Consider the following 17411-nt stretch of genomic DNA (forward strand, 5'->3'; position numbering starts at 1 on the left):
ACCTAGAACATTTCCATCATTGCAGAAAGTTCTTTCGGTCAGCATTGCTCTAAATTAACTGAATGGGGTTCAGCAGTGGCAGTTGATTCCTGTTTGAAGCATGGAGAATTCCATCTACCAGTAGAGATTGTTAGTCATGTAAAAACCATGAGAGTGTGACCTCAGTGAAAAGTGTGTCAAGTATGAAGAGAGCTGAGCAGAGACCTAGTGTTGAGGGGAAGGAAGGGAGGAACAGGAGAAATTAACAGTTCCTGAGTACCTGCTAAGTGGGGGGTACTTTATATACAATACCTTCTTTAGTAAAAGGAAGGATTAGCAAGGTTAAGTAATTTGCTGAAACTCAGCTGATAAGTGATGAAACAAATCTGTCTTTTTTTTTTTTTTTTTAAGATTATTTATTTATTTATTTACTTGACAGATCACAAGTAGGTCAGAGAGGCAGGCAGAGATGGGGGGAAGCAGGCTCCCCGGTGAGCAGAGATTTCCCCATGGGGGGGCTCTATCCCAGGACCCCGAGATCATGACCCGAGCCGAAGGCAGAGGCTTAACCCACTGAGCCACCCAGGCGCCCCTCCCCCTTCCTTTTTAAAATAAACCATTCCTCAGTTGGACTTTGTCTGATATTTCCTCACCGTTAGATTTAGATTATGCATTCTCGGCCAGAATACTACGTAGATGATGTTGTGTCCCCCTCAGCACATCACATCCGGAGGCCTACAATGGCCCTCTCTTTCTCATTGTTCATGATGACTTGAGTCACCTGGTCAAGGTGTTGCCCAATTTCTCTGTATAATTTAAGTAATTTTTTTTTTTACCAAATGCATACATGCTTTAGTCATACATCACATCTGGGAATTATAATGAATGTTCATGTTTGGAACTTGTTAGTAAATTGCTAAAATGATGATGTGGAAACTCTCATTCTTTCAAACCACAGATTGCATTGTAACCCTCCTAAACTCTTTTTCTCTTTCCTTTGTTATTGAAAACCTTTAGAAGCAGCAGTGCCCCCATGGGTTGATAGTAATGATGAAGAAACAATTCAACAACAAATCCTGGCCTTATCAGCTGTAAGTATCTATGATTCCCTGTATAGAAATACTTTTTTCCTATCATGATTTTATCCTTAGAATGGTTTTCTTCTATACAATTTTTAAAATGTTTTGAGCTGTTAGGACTGTACACATCAACTTTCACTGTTTTTCCCCCCAAGTCTCCCCCCCCACCCCCAGTTTTCACCTGCTTCTCCTTAAGTTCTTTTTTCTTAACAATAAAGTATAATCTATTACACAAAATAATTCTTTAAGTCTTAGGATTATTTTATGTTATTAAGATAATCTTTGAGATATGGTATCATATAAAGTTTCTAGGTAGCATTCTAGTTCATCTGAATGAAAAGATTATAGTCTAAATTTTCTCTTTAACTGTTAAATATATTTAAAACAAGTTGAAAAAAAATATTTTCTGTGCTGGCCCACAAAAATTTCTCTTGAGACTTCAGAGGGAACACAGTGATACCAGTTAACAATTGTACAGCACCTGACAGTTTCAGAAAGAACTTTCTTTCGCGTTATCTGCTTTGAGCTTTACTGCACGTCTGTGAGGTATATAGGGGCTTTTATCGCCATGTACAGGTGTGAGGATGTGACTCCCAAATGTGACCCTCACTACTTAACATGTGTCTCCATAGGCTGTGAGTTCTTAGTAGGCAGAAGCTGACTTTGATCTCTGTTCTCAGCACCCAGCAGCCTGCCTGGCATAGGACTCAGCAAATGGGGCTTTTACCATATCAGTGATTTTCAGGCTTTGTTTTTAATCCACTTTTTTTTCTTTTTTAGCCAAAGTCATAAATGGACCTTTAGTCTAGGAAACAGACAAAGAACTGGCTTTACTTCCCGTCCATTGCCCTCCTGCAGGACATTTTAAGGTTTTTTCCTTTCCATTAGTAAAACTTACAAAGGCCTGAGCATCCATTATGAGTTCAGTGTGAACCCCATGTATTTTGTTTACTGTATTATGGCCAGACTTGATGCTGACCTCACATGATGCTTTTCTCCAGAAGCAAATTGGGACAGTGAAGCTGTCATTTGAGGGTAAACATCAGATACTCACCAGTCAAGTCCCCATAGCTCCTCTGTCCCCCAGACCTGTTCCTGTCCTTATCTTCTCCATCGCAAAATAAGATTCCGGTTATCCACCAGTTTTCTCTAGTCACCAGCCTAGGAGTCTGCCTGCAGTCATACCTCCCCGCGGCCACCCCCCTGCCCAACCCAGGGCTTGCCCACATCCTGACCAGTACTATGTTCAAAATATACCCCTACTCCACTTCTCCACTGCCACCACCGTGGTCCTGATGCTATCATCTCCCTTCATGTCCCTCTCCTGCCTAGAGACTTCTGATGGCATCTCATCTCCTGTAGGCTAAGATCTGAACTACCTCCACTGGCTTCTAAGCCCTTGGCTTTCCACACCTCTCCTCCCTTGTGCCCCACTGCTCTGCCTCCCAGCACTCCAGCCACTGTCTTTCTGGTGTACAAGCAAACCGAGTTTTGTCCTGCTTTAGTGCCTTGTGATTGCTGTCCCCTCTTCCTGGAACCCCACCCTACATCATTCCATACGATCTTATCTCAAATGTCACCTCCTCCCTTGCCATCCTTTCAGCCCTCCACCAGTTGCCCCTTCGTAGCCTTAGCAGTCTAAGCCTTTGTCTGTCTCATCCCACGCACCCCCCACCCCTGACAACTGGAATAGAAACGCTGTGACGGCAGGGATTCCATCTGTGCTGTGCCCTGCTGAGCAGGTGACACAGTGCCTGGCACACAGCGGGTGCCAGATGGGCAATGGCTGAATGGGTGAGGCACACACACGCCTACAAGAGAGCACCCCCGATTTTAGCAGGGTGCAGAGGCTTTGAACGATCTTCAGTACATCCTTTATAGTGGCTGCTGAATTTGGTAAGGGGTAGACTAAATTGCTATGATAGAGAAGTCCAAAAATGTGGAAGGTTAGAAAAGCTGTGACTTTGTCTCCCTCCCTCTTTCTCCCTCACGTAAGAGTCCAGAGATAGATGGTCCATGTAGGGGTGCTTTGCCTCCAAAGTCATCTACAGACCTGTGTTTCCTGTCTGAATCCTTTCCTGTGCCAGCCTCTAGGGCGTTGTCTGCCTTCTGTATGGGGAAGGCAGCTCCCGTGACCATGGTTGCATTCTAGCCTATGGGATTTGGGAAAGAGGTGGGTGGGCATGCCAGACTGTTTGAAACATGACACTCAGAAATTGTACCTCTCACTCAGGCCTACATCCCTTTGGCACCCTAGATGCATGGTCACTCCTAGATGCCAGGGAGCCTGGGAAATCCGGTCTCTGGCTGGGTGGCCACATGCCCAGCTGGAGCTCAAGAATTGCGATCCTAAAAGGAAGGAAGGAAGGAAGGAAGGAAGGGATACTGGGACATAATTAGCAATCTCTGCCAGAGTCGCCTTACATTCTCTGACTTGCCAAGCACTCGTAGGGACAATTCAGTCCCTACAGCAGAGTAACCCTTTACGCTCCTTATGTTGGGGCAACCCTTAGGGCATAATGCTATCATTAGGTAGTTGTGAGAGCTCAATTCAGCAAACTGTTTTTAGAACCTCCTCTGGGCCAGCCTTGTCCTAGGACTGGAGGTAGATGAGATGTGCCCTCCAAGAGCCTGAAGGGCTTACTGGACAGCTGCTGGATGAGTACACACAGCGTCACTCCCTGTGATGAGCACTGTCATGCAGGATGGTAGCAAAGCACCGAGGAGAGGGGCAGCTCACTGGTTTTGGAGAGGGGAGGGCATGATCTCGGGGAAGCTTCCCAGAACTGATGACATTGGAGCTGTTACTGAGTCTTGGGAGGAGGGTGTGTGGATATTTGGGGGATGCAGGGCAGGGCTGGAGGTTCAGATAGGGAGTGTCGTGAGCATGTGGGGATGACTGGACTGCAGGATGCAGGTGTAGGAAGCCAGATCTTGAAGACCTTTTTATACCTTTCTCATAAGTTTGGGTTTCATCTTAAAGGCAACAAAGGAGTCACTGAAAGATTTTAGTAGTAGGTAAAACACATGTTTTTCTTGGGCAGGGTAGAAAGTGGGTTGCCCTGGGTAAGGAAAATGGGGCTGGAGACAGCTGTCCCTTCGGCGGCCACTATAGAGACCCGGGTGAAACGTGATGGGGCCACTTCAGGCTTTGCAGTTTTTAGCCTGGAAAGTCAAATAACTAAAATCCATTTAGGTTCAGATTTGTTCTTGCTTTATTAATGTAGGAATTCTCAAAAACCAAAAATACTGTTAAAATCTAACACGGGCAAGATGAGATGAAACTGACTGGTGCTGTTAGTAAGATTTAGTTCCTAAGATTTAAGTAGCCAGTTTTCTGAGATTATTCTGCACTGAAACAAACATATTCATATGATTTTAAACTCTAATTTCAAACTAATTGCACGACTGAATTTCCTGGCCTCCCATGAGGCTCTCTTCATTTGAGACTGTTAAATATGTGACAGGATCTGCCGTTCTCCACTCTCTCAGTAGACAAGTTAATGACACTTCAGTGGACGTTCTGGCTGGAATCTTGAGGAGAATTCAGTATCTGCCAAATCAGGGACGCATTGTTTCATATTAATTGCATCCTATGGTTTCCCCCATGTTTTTCCCCTTTTCCTTAAAGGACAAAAGGAATTTCCTTCGTGACCCTCCAGCTGGAGTGCAGTTTCATTTTGACTTTGACCAGATGTATCCCGTTGCCCTGGTCATGCTCCAAGAGGACGAGCTGTTGAGCAGGATGAGATTCGCCCTTGTTCCTAAACTGTAAGCAGTGTTCCCGAGCCAGAGCGGGGCTGTGCTCGCTGTCAGGGCAAAGCTGTGGAATGGTTTCCTGCTCTCCCTCCATGAGAACAGGCTTTGCTGCCCTTCAGCTTGCTTGCTCATGCTCTGCAGTTTCTGTCTGTCTCTCTCTCTGTCTCTCTCTCTCTCTCTCTCTCTCACACACACACACACAGCCATAGAATCAAAACTGAGAGAAGACCTTATAGGAAACGTCGGGTATAGATAAGATGTGCTTTTCTATCCCCAGCCCCAGAAAGAAGCTAGAACAGTTTCCTACAGAAACAACCAAAGTGCCCGGGTCTTCTAAATAGAATTAAGGTCTCCAAGGCCCACCAGGACCTGGCCCGCTGCCGTTTTCCATTCAGGCTCTGTTCTCTAGCAACAGTTTTCTTAGTTCTCTTTCCCACCCGAGGTTTTTCCTCTGCCCAAAGGCTTTCTTCTCCTCCGAAAGTCCCTACTTGTCCTTTGAGCTCCAGTGCAAGCGTACTGTCTTCAGGGATACAACCCTGACAGGTATCAGCAACCCTCCCCCCAACCCCTGACAAAGGATCACCTTCCCTTCCCCTCTGCCACCAAGGGCTCTTACCTTTTTTTAAATTCTATTTCCTTGTTTTGAATCTGCTGCACTTTTAATCTGTAGTCTTTATTAATCTGTGAGTGTTTCTTTTTTATAACATTCTATTTTTTATTATTTTAATTTTTTAAAATATTTTATTTATTAATTTATTTAGAGAGTATAAGTGGGGGCAGGGCGGAATGAGTGGAGGAGAGAGAGACTCCCAAGCGTACTCCGTGCTGAGCAGGGAGCCCTACACGGGGCTCGATCCTATGACCCTGAGATCACAACCCAAGCCAAAATCAAAGCTCAGCTGCTCAACTGACTGAGCCACCCAGGAGCCCCAGCTCTCAGATGGGTGCAGTATCTTCATGTCCTTTGAGAATGTGAAATAGAGTTTTCTTGAAATGCTCTTTGGTCTCAGTGCTTTTCTCTGTGTCTGTCTTGGACTCTGTCTTTCATGTTGCAGGTTTTCCTCAAGCTTCCTTATCTGAAGGCGCCTCGCTGAGGGAGCGCTGGGAGCTGTGTGTTCCCACTGGCCTTGTGCACAGGGCGGCTCATAGCTGAGGGCTGGGTGGCTTCCCCGAGAGGACTCCACCTCCTGCCTGATCCCTCTCAGCTGTGCCAGCTGTCCGAGTGTGGAGCGGCTTGGCTCACAGTTACCGGTCCCTCTCTGCTGCGTGGGAACACAGTCCCTGGCTGGAAGGGGCAGCACGGGAGTCACAGCCAGCTGGCCACTCCTGTGGGGCCTTGCCACCATTCCCCCTCTCGAGCCCAGCTGGCACCAGCCTTCAGAGGTGCCTGGTGCCTCCTGTCCCCCGGGGCCTTTCTGAGCAGACGCCTGGTGGACAGACCCCTTCTCGCCGCTGTCCCTCCTGCGTGCAGTCGTTGCCACGCTCGCTGGTCTGTGGAGCACGTTACTCTTTGCCCTTCACCTTTCCAGCTTCCATTGTGGTCTTCTTGCCAGTTCTCTTGGTCATGTGGATTTTGTCTACTTAATGCCTTTTCTATTATTTTAGAAGTGTTTTCAGAGGGAGCACAAATAAATACATGTTCATTGTGCTATGTTTAGCTGGCCAGACAGGGTTTCGGGCTTTTTTGTTTTGTTTCGTTTTTAAGATTTTATTTATTTGTCAGAGAGAGAGAAAGGGAGAGCAGCAGGGAGAGGGAGGAGCAGGCCCCGCAGTGAGCAGAGAGCCCGATGCGGGACTCGATCTGAGGACTCGGAGATCATGACCTGAGCCGAAGGCAGACCCTCAACCAACTGAGCCACCCAGGTGCCCCCAAACAGGGTTTTTGTCTGTTTGTTTGTTTGTTTTTAAAGATTTTATATATTTGGCAGGCAGAGATCACAAGTAGGCAGAAAGGCAGGCAGAGAGAGAGGAGGAAGCAGGCTCCCTGCTGAGCAGAGAGCCCGATGTGGGGCTCGATCCCAGGACCCTGGGATCATGACCTGAGCTGAAGGCAGAGGCTTTAACCCACTGAGCCACCCAGGCGCCCCCCAAACAGGGGTTTTAACAAATATGTGCTAGCTCTTTGGTTCCCATGGAAGGAAAGGTCTTCTCTGTGTGAGAGAAGAACAAGTGTTCTTCCAGACTTGGAATAGCGGTTGTATCGAACCTTTTACTTACGTTTACTTTGTAGTGACTTATGTTTACTTTGAAGTAAAGAGTGAAACTCTTCATAATTATCAGCATGTTCGTGGTGAATTTTTATGGCCTTCCCCTCCCCTCCTAAAAAGAAGAGTATGGGGGCGCCTGGGTGGTTCATTTGGTTAAGTGACTGCCTTCGGCTCAGGTTGTGATCCTGGAGTCCCAGAATCAAGTCCCACATCGGGCTCCCTACTTGACAGGGAGTCTGCTTCTCCCACTGACCTCTCTCTCTCTCAAATAAATAAAATCTTTTTTAAAAAAAAGAAGAAGAGTATGTGTTATATGGCTAAAATCTCATTACAAATCTAATTCTTAGATTGTGTCTAAAGTAGCTTTTTTTTTTTTTTTAAGATTTTATTTATTTATTTGACAGAGATCACAAGTAGGCAGAGAGGCAGGCAGAGAGAGCGGAAGAGAAGCAGGCTCCCCACTGAGCAGAGAGCCTGAGCAGGGCCCAATCCCAGGACCCTGGAATCATGACCCGAGCTGAAGGCAGAGGCTTTAACCCACTGAGCCATCCAGGGGCCCCACAAGTAGCTGTTTTGGGGGCACCTGCCTGCCATCACTCTTGATCTCGGAGTCATGAGTTCGAGCCCCACATTGGGTGTAGAGATTACTTTAAAATAAATAAATAGGGGCACCTGGGTGGCTCAGTGGGTTAAGCCTCTGCCTTTGGCTCAGGTCATGATCTCAGGGTGCTGGGATCGAGCCCCACATTGGGCTCTCTGCTCAGCAGGGAGCCTGCTTCCCCCTCCCCCCGCCTGCCTCTCTGCCTACTTGTGATTTCTCTCTCTGTCAAATAAATAAAATATTTTTTTAAAAAAATAAAAATCCTTTTTAGTGAAGGATATAAAAAAAATCATCTGATCTATTCTTTACTGTTATGCTCACAAAACCCTGAGAACTGGCTTTTGAACAGTTCCTGTATATATGTCTTTTGGACACTCATATCAGAATTTGAGGTTATACCTATTCTGAATAACTGCCTCCTTCTGAGAGAAGAGTAGCAAAACTCTGGGGTTCAGGTGGGCATTGCATCTAAAGGCTCCATTAACTTGAAGACCATATGAATCACCGTGGGCCACATGGCGGGTTCCCTGCCAGTGCTCTCGGGACTGTCCAGAGGCCCGGGCACTCTGGGGCGTGTGGCCCAGGGTACTCGTGGCAGGCACGTAGCTAGCTCTGATTCCATAGGTTTGCTTGTTGAGAATTCTGGACTCCCTCTTACTGCTGAGAGTAATTTTTAGAGTTTTTAAGATTTGGAGAATTGGTGTTTGGCAAACAATATTTCTAGTTTGTTGCTGGTCAGGTAAATTGTCTACTGAGTAATATAATTCCAGTTTCTTGTTGTTAATTCTGCTAGGGATGATTTTAGAAATTAGGGTTACCATTTTTTATAAGTCTTTATCTGTTAGAAATGCTTACTGAAGTATTTGTGGATGAAAGGATGTGTAATAGCTGGCATTGTCTTAAAAATATTCCATCCTACACCCAGAGAAAGGTAGGTGGGGAGAGGGGCATAGATAAAACATGATTGGCAAAATACTGGTGATTGTCGGCTAGGTCTCGGGTACATGGGGCTTCTTTGTTGTAGTTGCTCCACTTTTGTTTTCGTTGAAACTTCCATAATAAAACAAATGAGCCATCATCACGCACAAATCTAGGGCTTCTGGACTTTTCCTTCCTGGCATGCAGAAGTGCAACTTTGATCATTTCAGACAGTTTTTGTAAACAGAAGCCGTCATTAGCCAGGAACAATTTAGAAAATAAATTAAAAAAAAAGAAAAAAGAAATCAAAACAAACACTTACTCTATATTTCAAAATACCTTCTAGTGCATTAACACTTCCCAGCAACACCAGTGCTGGCATGAGCCAGCGCTCTTGCATCATAAACACCCTCTGAGGCCTTCACTTGGCCGACAGTAGAGAAATCTCAAGTCCTTTCCAGCCTTGGACTGACCTATGCCCACTGTCTGGGAAGAGGGTGTTTACAGCATTCTAATGCCTTAAGAGTCCATGAAAACATGAGTGGTAAGATAGACATTTGGGAGTGGCATGGTTTTCTTTGTCATAGGACTCCTCAGAATCTTTTTTTCCTTTTTTAAGATTTTATTTATTAGAGAGAGAGCATGCATGAGCAGGGGAGAGGGGCTGAGGAAGAGGAAGAAGCAGATTCCCCTCGGAGCCGGGAGCCCAGTGACCTCGATCCCAGGACCCTGGAACTATGACCTGAGCCAAAGGCAGATGCTTAGCTGACTGTGACACCCAGGCGCCCCCCTCAGAATCTTTATATGTCATTCGCATTGTGACTCTGTCCAGAGTGTAACAGAGTATTTCTCTAATGTGCCTCGGTGAGCACATCCTCTCACATCAAGAGGGAGAGACTCTGGGAAAGGAAACAGCCCAGATGTTTGTCTCTATTAAGAGAGCAGACATTGCCCACGATCTGCTGTAGATTGGTGGTACACCTGTTTCATTTTGGATATTTCATAAAGCTCAGAGTTAAGTGACTTTGAAGACATTCAGGCAGCTCACTACCTCATAGGAAGCTAAGCTCACTTCTGTCTAACTGTGACGTTAACAGTCTAAGATTCTTGAACTTATCCAAGAGCCCCAGTTCCCCCCACCCCACCCCACCCCGGGTATCTTCATCTCTGTGCCCCCTCACGGTCCAGGTGCTTAACCTCCAAAAGTGGGTTCTCCGAAGTGAATATATAGTGTTGTCTAATTGCAGAAGAGCACGCTACAGGTAGTTATTGTGTTGCTTTTTAAAGACTTCTTTTTGTTTTGTTTTTTGTTTTTTGTTTGTTTTTTTTTTAAAGACTTCTTTATTTTACTTACTGAATCCTCAAGCAGAATCTCTGCTGAATGAGGAGCCTGACACAGGGCTTGATCCCACGACCCTGAGATCATGACCGAGCCGAAACCAAAAGTCAGCCACTTAACCAACTGAGCCACCCAGGTGCTCCTTGTTTTGCTTTTTAAATGCTGCCTAAGATTTTGTTCGCTTTTCTAGCGGCCGCAGCATACTCTTATTTGCTCAGGTGAACTTGTGACTGACTGTAACACCTCACAAACTGCTGTTAAGCCAGGCCTCCTTCCTGCTGAACTATGTCCAAGAGATGTTAAAAGAAAAAGAGGGTTGTGAGACCACATGAATTTGGAAAATGCTACTTTCCATTTATTTGGCATAGTTAAGAACTTACCAAGTAAGAGGTCATTATTCCTGTGACCACTCGTGTTGGCAGATAACCTGGTTTATTTGTCCCTGAATCACCCGGATAGGGCCTGATGCATGTGGCACTCGGTAAATATTGGTAGAATTAATGAAAGAAAAGATGGGGTGCATCTAGCAGCATGTCTTCTTGTTACCTAGCCTAACCCATGTAGATAACCTTGTATTTTGCCTTTGTCATGTAAAAAAGCCAGCCTTTCTTGGGACACTTGGGTGGCTTAGTTGGTTAAGCGTCTCTCTTAATTTTGGCTCAGGTCATGATCTCAGGGTTGTGAGATTAAACTTCACGCTGGGCTCCACAGTGGGTATAAAGCCTGCTTAAGATTCTCTCTCCCGGGGTGCCTGGGTGGCTCAGTGGATTAAAGCCTCTGCCTTCGGCTTGGGTCATGATCTCAGGATCCTGGGATCGAGCCCCGCATCGGGCGCTCTGCTCAGCAAGGAGCCTGCTTCCTCCTCTCTCTCTCTGCCTGCCTCTCTGCCTACTTGTGATCTCTGTCTGTCAAATAAGTAAATAAAATCTTTAATAAAAAAAAAAAAAAGATTCTCTCTCCCTCCCTCACTGCCTCTCTTAAGAAAAAAAAAAGCTAGCCTCTGTCACTTAAAAAGCTAGTCTCCTGGCCCAGCTTCACCATTCACAGATGTGACAACTGTGCGTTCTCCTGACTTATCTAAGGCAAGTCCTGTCTTTATCCATAAGCCCACATCCTGGAATTTTCTCTTAGTTCTCATTGATTTTCTTCTACTCCTTCAAAATCTTTCTCAGTCATGCTTTCTTCCTTAGGTTTCTCCCCATTCTAAGACCTTGCATCCCTTCAAGTAAACCAGGGGGTAGAGAGGCATTCTGCTACCCTTTTGTCACTTCTACTAGGAAGATGTTTTGGGAGCACAAAAATGAGTGATTCCTCCAGGCAAAAAAAAAAAAAAAAAAAAAAAAAGGCCCACATATACTCCAAAGGTCACCAAAGCCATTGCTAGTTATGATAGGGGTGAACATTTTATGTTTTTTGTTGTTTTGTTTTGCCTTCCACCCTTAAGATTTTATTTGATTGCTCTGAGGTAAGCATAGTCATCAATGTTGCTTTTTATTTTTAAACCTTCATATAGAAAAGTTGGAGATATAGCATAAAAACTTTTTTTTTTTCACTCAATTTGAGCCCTGATGTTCTGCAAACAAGGCTTTTCCAACATAACCATCCAAATTAGGAAACAGTCACATATGTTGTTTTGTTTTTTTTTTTTAAAGATTTTATTTATTTATTTGAGAGAGAGGCAGTGAGAGAGAGCATGAGCGAGGAGGTCAGAGGGAGAAGCAGACTCCCCATGGAGCTGGGAGCCCGATGCGGGACTCGATCCCGGGACTCCGGGATCATGACCTGAGCCGAAGGCAGTCGTCCAACCAACTGAGCCACCCAGGCGTCCCAGTCACATATGTTTTAATGCCATCTGATTCTCAGACCCCATTCATGGTTTGTTTTTTTTTTTTAAGATTTTTTTTTTTATATATATTTATTTGACAGAGATCACAAGTAGGCAGAGAGGCAGGCAGAGAGAGACGGAGGAGGAAGCAGGCTCTCCACCGAGCAGAGAGCCCAACTCAGGGCTCGATCCCAGGACCCTGAGATCATGACCTAAGCTGAAAGCAGAGGCTTTAACCCACTGAGCCACCCAGGCACACCCCCATTCATGTTTTATCATTTGTCCCAGTGTCCTCTTGAGTAAGAGGATCCTGTACAGATTCGCATGTTGCATTTAGCTTTCGTGTCTCATCGGTCTCCTTCGGTCTGTTGCATCCTGTCAGCTGGTGCACACTGCCATTTTGTCCTGTTACTGTCCACGCTTTGGTCACTTTGCTTGATGAAGGTGGTTTCTGCCAGACTTCTTGACTATAAAGCTACTTCTTCCCTCTTTGAAATGAGTATTTTCTGGGGAGGTACTTTGAACTCTAAATATACTGCATTCCTCATCAGACTTTGATTGTATTCATGTATTTATTTGTGTCTATATCGACTCATGGTTCTGTTTTATGCAATGGTTATAATCTGTTGCTGTCATTATTTATTTTGATGCTCAAATTATCGCCAACTTGGCCAGCGGGAGCCCATTCAAGCCTCTGTGTCTTTTGACTCCTTTTCATCGTTCTTTAAGTGCTTCCTTGTTTTCTGGTATGGAGTAGTCCAGGCTCCTCTTGTTCTCTCATTTGTAACCCTGGAATTGGCCACTAATCCAAAGAGCTCTGGTTCATTTTAGTGGAAAATGGTGTACAGACACCAAGTTCTGAGTGCTAGTCATGTTCATTGCTATTGGGGTGTCACTACCCCTTGGTCCACTCAGCTGACAGAGCTGGGGAATAGGAATATCTGTGTGCTCAGGTATATACGCATATACTCATTTGCATCTCTATTGGATGAAAGCCATGTATTCATGGTGCTACCTCACAACAGGGATCATTCTCGAATTTTCCCTTTCAATGCTTCTAACTCCCTTCTCTGATCATGAAAAACTTGGTTTGCATGTCCTTAATATTTCTGTTAAATTGATCAACCCCCTGCGTATAACCAGTCTTCCATTTTTGCCACCACCCCCTCTCCTGCTCAGACACCCCACTCTCCCCGCTCACACTGTCACTTCCCATTCCAGGCCACCTCCATGTGGACACTCACCTTACCCACCTTGGTCACCAGCACCCCCTGCCAGGTGATTCTCATAGGCAGACAAGTTTGAGGACCACTGAGTATTCTCAGGTTGAACTGCACTTCAGTCTTTTTTTTTTTTTTTTTAAGATTTTTATTTATTTATTTGACAGAGAGAGATGACAAGTAGGCAGAGAGAGAGGAGGGAAGCGGGCTCCCTGCTGAGCAGAGAGCCTGATGCAGGGCCCGATGCAGGGCTCGATCCCAGGACACTGGGATCATGACCTGAGCCGAAGGCAGAGGCTTTAACCCACTGAGCCACCCAGGCGCTCCTGCACTTCAGTTTTTTATCAGTCATCTCCCACATCCCTGCTAACATTTACTGATTGCTACTTATCTGTGTGCTGCCAGACATTTCCTTTCATAACAAACGACACCCACAATCTTTTCTTGTCACTGCTTGAAAGCTCTTAATTGTTCAGTCAGCAGCAAATACAGTGCCATTCTGGCTGCGCTTGTGCTCTCCCAGGCCGGTGTGCTGGTCTCACAACAGTGCCTATTTCCTCTGCTGACGGCACTGTTGGTAGCATCAACATACCAAGAAATGCAGAGGTTTCATTGGTGTTCTGTAAGTTGTCTTTTGCTGCTGTGGAGAAGATAGCTATTCTTTTTATCCTGTCCCACAGCTTCCAGTTCAAAAGCAAGTGAGAATCTCCTTTGAGCCTCACTGGAATTTGAAAATGCCCCTGAAAAACCCTCTCTTCCCACCTCTGCTAAAACAGACCCCTGCCCCCCGCATGCATTTGTATGTGTCGCATGCATTCTCAAATGCCTTGTTGTCTGTCCTGAAAAGCGTGAAAGAAGAAGTGTTTTGGAGAAACTACTTTTACCGCGTCTCCCTGATTAAGCAGTCAGCCCAGCTCACGGCCCTGGCCGCCCAGCAGCAGGCCTCCGGGAAGGAGGAGAAGAGCCATGGCACCAAGGAAGACCTGCCGCTGACGGGTATGTTCGGAGAAGACTTCACTGTGTGTTTAAAAAAAAAAAAAGAGAGTTTCAAAATATTCTTAGAGACTCTCATGAGCTTGTCATCTTGTACGTACCAAAAATGTCATTGTAATCTTCTGGAAAACTCTTTCCTTTCCAGCGGAACATTCATTTTCGTTGCCCTCTCTCTGACCCTGCTCACATGTCTTTCCCTAGCTTTGCTTTCCTTTGCTTTCTTTTTCTTGTTCTTTGGGGTTTTTACTTCTTTTTATTTCTCTCTCGGTCACTAGGCATTTTCCCATCTCGTTCCTTGCCCTTTACGATGTAACATTTTATACCTTCTGTCCTCTCCCGATTCAGTCCACTGCTTTTCTTTATTTCTCTGCTTCTATTCAAGCAGATGCTCCCCTGGTACTGTACCCTGTAGACCAGAACTGAGCTCCATTCCACTCCAAGTTACTAGTGGCCAGCCCAGACCTAGGCACCATTACGGTGCACATTGGTCTCTTACTGGGACAGCTGACCCCTGGTTGTTGGGGAAGTGTTTTATAATACCAGCAACAATTTAAGATCTGTAGTAGTAATTAAAATGAGAAAGGTATTCCAAAAAATAAGAAGGTATTTTGTGTCATATTTTTAACATTTCATGAACACATGTGTGTAGGTACTAATTACAGCTAGAGACTTACCTGTTCGTGGAATTTTAAATAGTTATGCAAAACCATGTATCCTAAGGCACGGGTTGTACAGACCACCAGAAAAGAACCTGACGCTGCATGTAGGGTCAGGGAAATGTAACAAAGTTGCTCTATACAGTAAAATTTGGCATTTTGCATATAGATGTTGAAAAGAATCCCAGTTGTCTGTTATTCTTTATTATTTACTTTCATTGATTTTACTAGAAAATGCCATTTTACCAACTACTGCCTGTATCACAAAATGGGCTTAAGACAGGATTCAGTAAAGACTATATACCTAGTAAGGTTCATAAGATAGAAAAAGAGGGGAAGCTGTGACTGAGTGTTGCATTTTGCTTTATCCTTTCTAACATTTGTGACAAATGGAAAATTTGATAAATAACTGAATTCTCAGTATCCTAAAAGAAGGAGCAGATCTATTCCTGAATTTGATTCCAGCTAACACTGAGGTCAAAATTTATTTCCTGCTTAGAAATCTTAAATGAGGGGCATCAAATAGGATGACATTTAAAAAAAAGTATCATATTCCCAAAAGAAAGAAGTTGAACTGGTCTCACTTAGCTAGTTCTTGAAAGCATAACATAAAAGCTCATTTCTGAAAATGATTTAGTATCATCGTACTTGTGGATATTTTAGTTGTTACTATAACATGTATTCAGAATTGAATCAAGCAATTTTTGTCTCTTTTATTCTCACTTCTTAGAGGCAGTACGGCCCAAAACGCCACCTGTCGTAATCAAATCTCAGCTTAAAACTCAAGAGGTAATACAGTTTTACGTTGTACCTAGTAGTTGATGTCTGGAAATGAAGTAACTCTGTGTTAACTCTCAGCTCCCATGTGAAACTGCTTATGAATATGGGTCTTACCTGTTTTAAAGAAGAGGGGTCCAGCACTTGCGTAGTTAGGGACCTGTAGCTGAGACGTGAGGCGATCCCCTGCCGTCAGTCATTTTAGATGTACTGTCAGGAATTGGACTAAATGACTGGAGTGACCCAGCCTGAGAAAGCGCAGCGGATTCAGGCGGAGGCTCATCTGGCTCCCAAGCCGCCGCGCAGGTTAGAAGGCCGGAGAGCAGTGAGCATCTGACTAGCGGAGGAAGGTGAAGAAAGGGACGCTGCGCTAATTGCCGCTTAGAAAACCATTCCCAGAGCTGCTTTGTTGCATTTCAGGATGAAGAGGAGATTTCTACCAGCCCAGGGGTTGCTGAGTTTGTCAGTGATGCCTTTGATGCCTGTAACTTAAATCAGGAGGATCTGAGGAAGGAAATGGAGCAACTGGTTCTTAACAAAAAGGAGGAGGAGACAGCCATTCTCGAAGGTACCAGACAAACAAAATTGCTGTACTCTTTTCAGATTCCGAAGTAGATTGTAGAAAATGTCATTCTGAAGCAAATGCACAAACATACTCTAACTTCTGCATTGGAATCGCTTCTCTGTTCCCCGTTAGCAGGTGGATTCTAGCACAGGTGACCAAACCTCACGTCCCTCTGCCTTAAGAACACACAGGAGTGTAGAGTGGAGAGACTGAGCCCAGAGAGGATAAGTGATTGGTCCAAGGCACCTCACCCCAACAACATGTGGCCAATAACGGGCAACACAGAGCACACACCCTTTCACTTAGAGACACTGTCCTCCAACCTTCTACTTGGGTTTATACTTTTTTTTTTTTTTTAGATTTTACTTATTTATTTGACAAACAGAGATCACAAGTAGGCAGAAAGGCAGGCAGAGAGAGTGGGGAAGCAGGCTCCCTGCTGAGCAGAGAGCCTGTAGGGCTCGATCCCAGGACCTTGAGATCATGACCTGAGCCGAAGGTAGAGGCTTAACCCACTGAGCGACCCAGGTGCCCCTATACTTTAAAAAAAAAAAAAAAAAAAAAGAATTTATCATTCGAGAGAGCAAGAATGTGCACATGAGCAAGGAGAGGGCTGAGGGAGAAGAAGGCTCCCCAGTGTCCCCAGTGAGCAGGAAGCCCAACATGGGGCTCAATCCCAGGACCCTGGAGTCACGATCTGAGTCAAAGGCAGATGCTTAACTAACTGAGCCCCCCAGGGGCCCCTTGGCTTTATACTTGTTTGTAGAAGATTCTTTTCCCTGCTGCTGTGTGACACAAGAGCATTGCTTCCGGGAAGGAGCATCTGCCTTTAAAAAAATAATAATTTAGAGACAAAGTGCCAACCGGGGGCGGGGGGGGTGGCTGCTTTCTTTGGCACATCAGGACAAATGACTGGCTTTCTACTGGATGAAAAGCAAAGGCTTGGATTAATCATCATTGATGAATAGTGTTTCATGAAGGCTTCTGAGACTTACAATGTACTCAGGAAGCCAGCTGCCCCCATTTGTGCAGAGAACACCCGTGAGACAACTAGCTTCCCAGAGGTGAACTGGAACCCTGATGGCACGCCGCAGAGGGACTTTGGAGCAAAGAATTGGGAAGGAAGGAGGAGGGAAGAGCTTCTGGGGGAAAGAGAGGCCAGAGGGGAACTGAAAACTTGGGCTCACTATGTACCTCAGACCCCTCCCACCCCCATCTGTTTCTGATAGAGATGGCTGCTGGCCACCTCGGAAGGACAGTGGGCAAGAGCCCCGTGTGTCGTAGGCGGACTGGGCACTGGTTCCCTTTTTGCTGGAAGTTGCCCTGAGACAGGATTCATAAGGTGCTGGCTGGATGCTTTGGGCAAGCTGTTCTGTCACTGAATTCCTGCCCAAGTTATAATTTGGACCATGTAATATTCTTTTATATATTTATTGTCTTGGCCCCCAGCTAAACTGTAGGTTCCTCAGGGCAGTTGGACCTTGTTTTTGTCA

General features: G+C 45.3%; 1 protein-coding gene across 3 annotated transcripts in view; it reads left to right on the top strand.

The window, feature by feature from the left end:
* Nucleotides 1-17411, top strand: part of SYAP1 (synapse associated protein 1) — a 30803-nt gene that overhangs the window by 9271 nt on the left and 4121 nt on the right. For all 3 annotated transcript variants that reach the window (XM_032840722.1, XM_032840721.1, XM_032840723.1), the window contains 5 exons: nt 997-1070; nt 4690-4829; nt 13775-13923; nt 15307-15365; nt 15774-15921. In XM_032840722.1, the coding sequence (XP_032696613.1) occupies nt 997-1070; nt 4690-4829; nt 13775-13923; nt 15307-15365; nt 15774-15921 (570 nt within the window). The remainder of the gene's footprint in view (nt 1-996; nt 1071-4689; nt 4830-13774; nt 13924-15306; nt 15366-15773; nt 15922-17411) is intronic.

This window comes from Lontra canadensis, unplaced genomic scaffold (assembly GCF_010015895.1).
Source record: "Lontra canadensis isolate GAN:19392208 unplaced genomic scaffold, GSC_riverotter_1.0 scaffold116, whole genome shotgun sequence".
Classification (NCBI taxonomy): Eukaryota; Metazoa; Chordata; class Mammalia; order Carnivora; family Mustelidae; genus Lontra; species Lontra canadensis.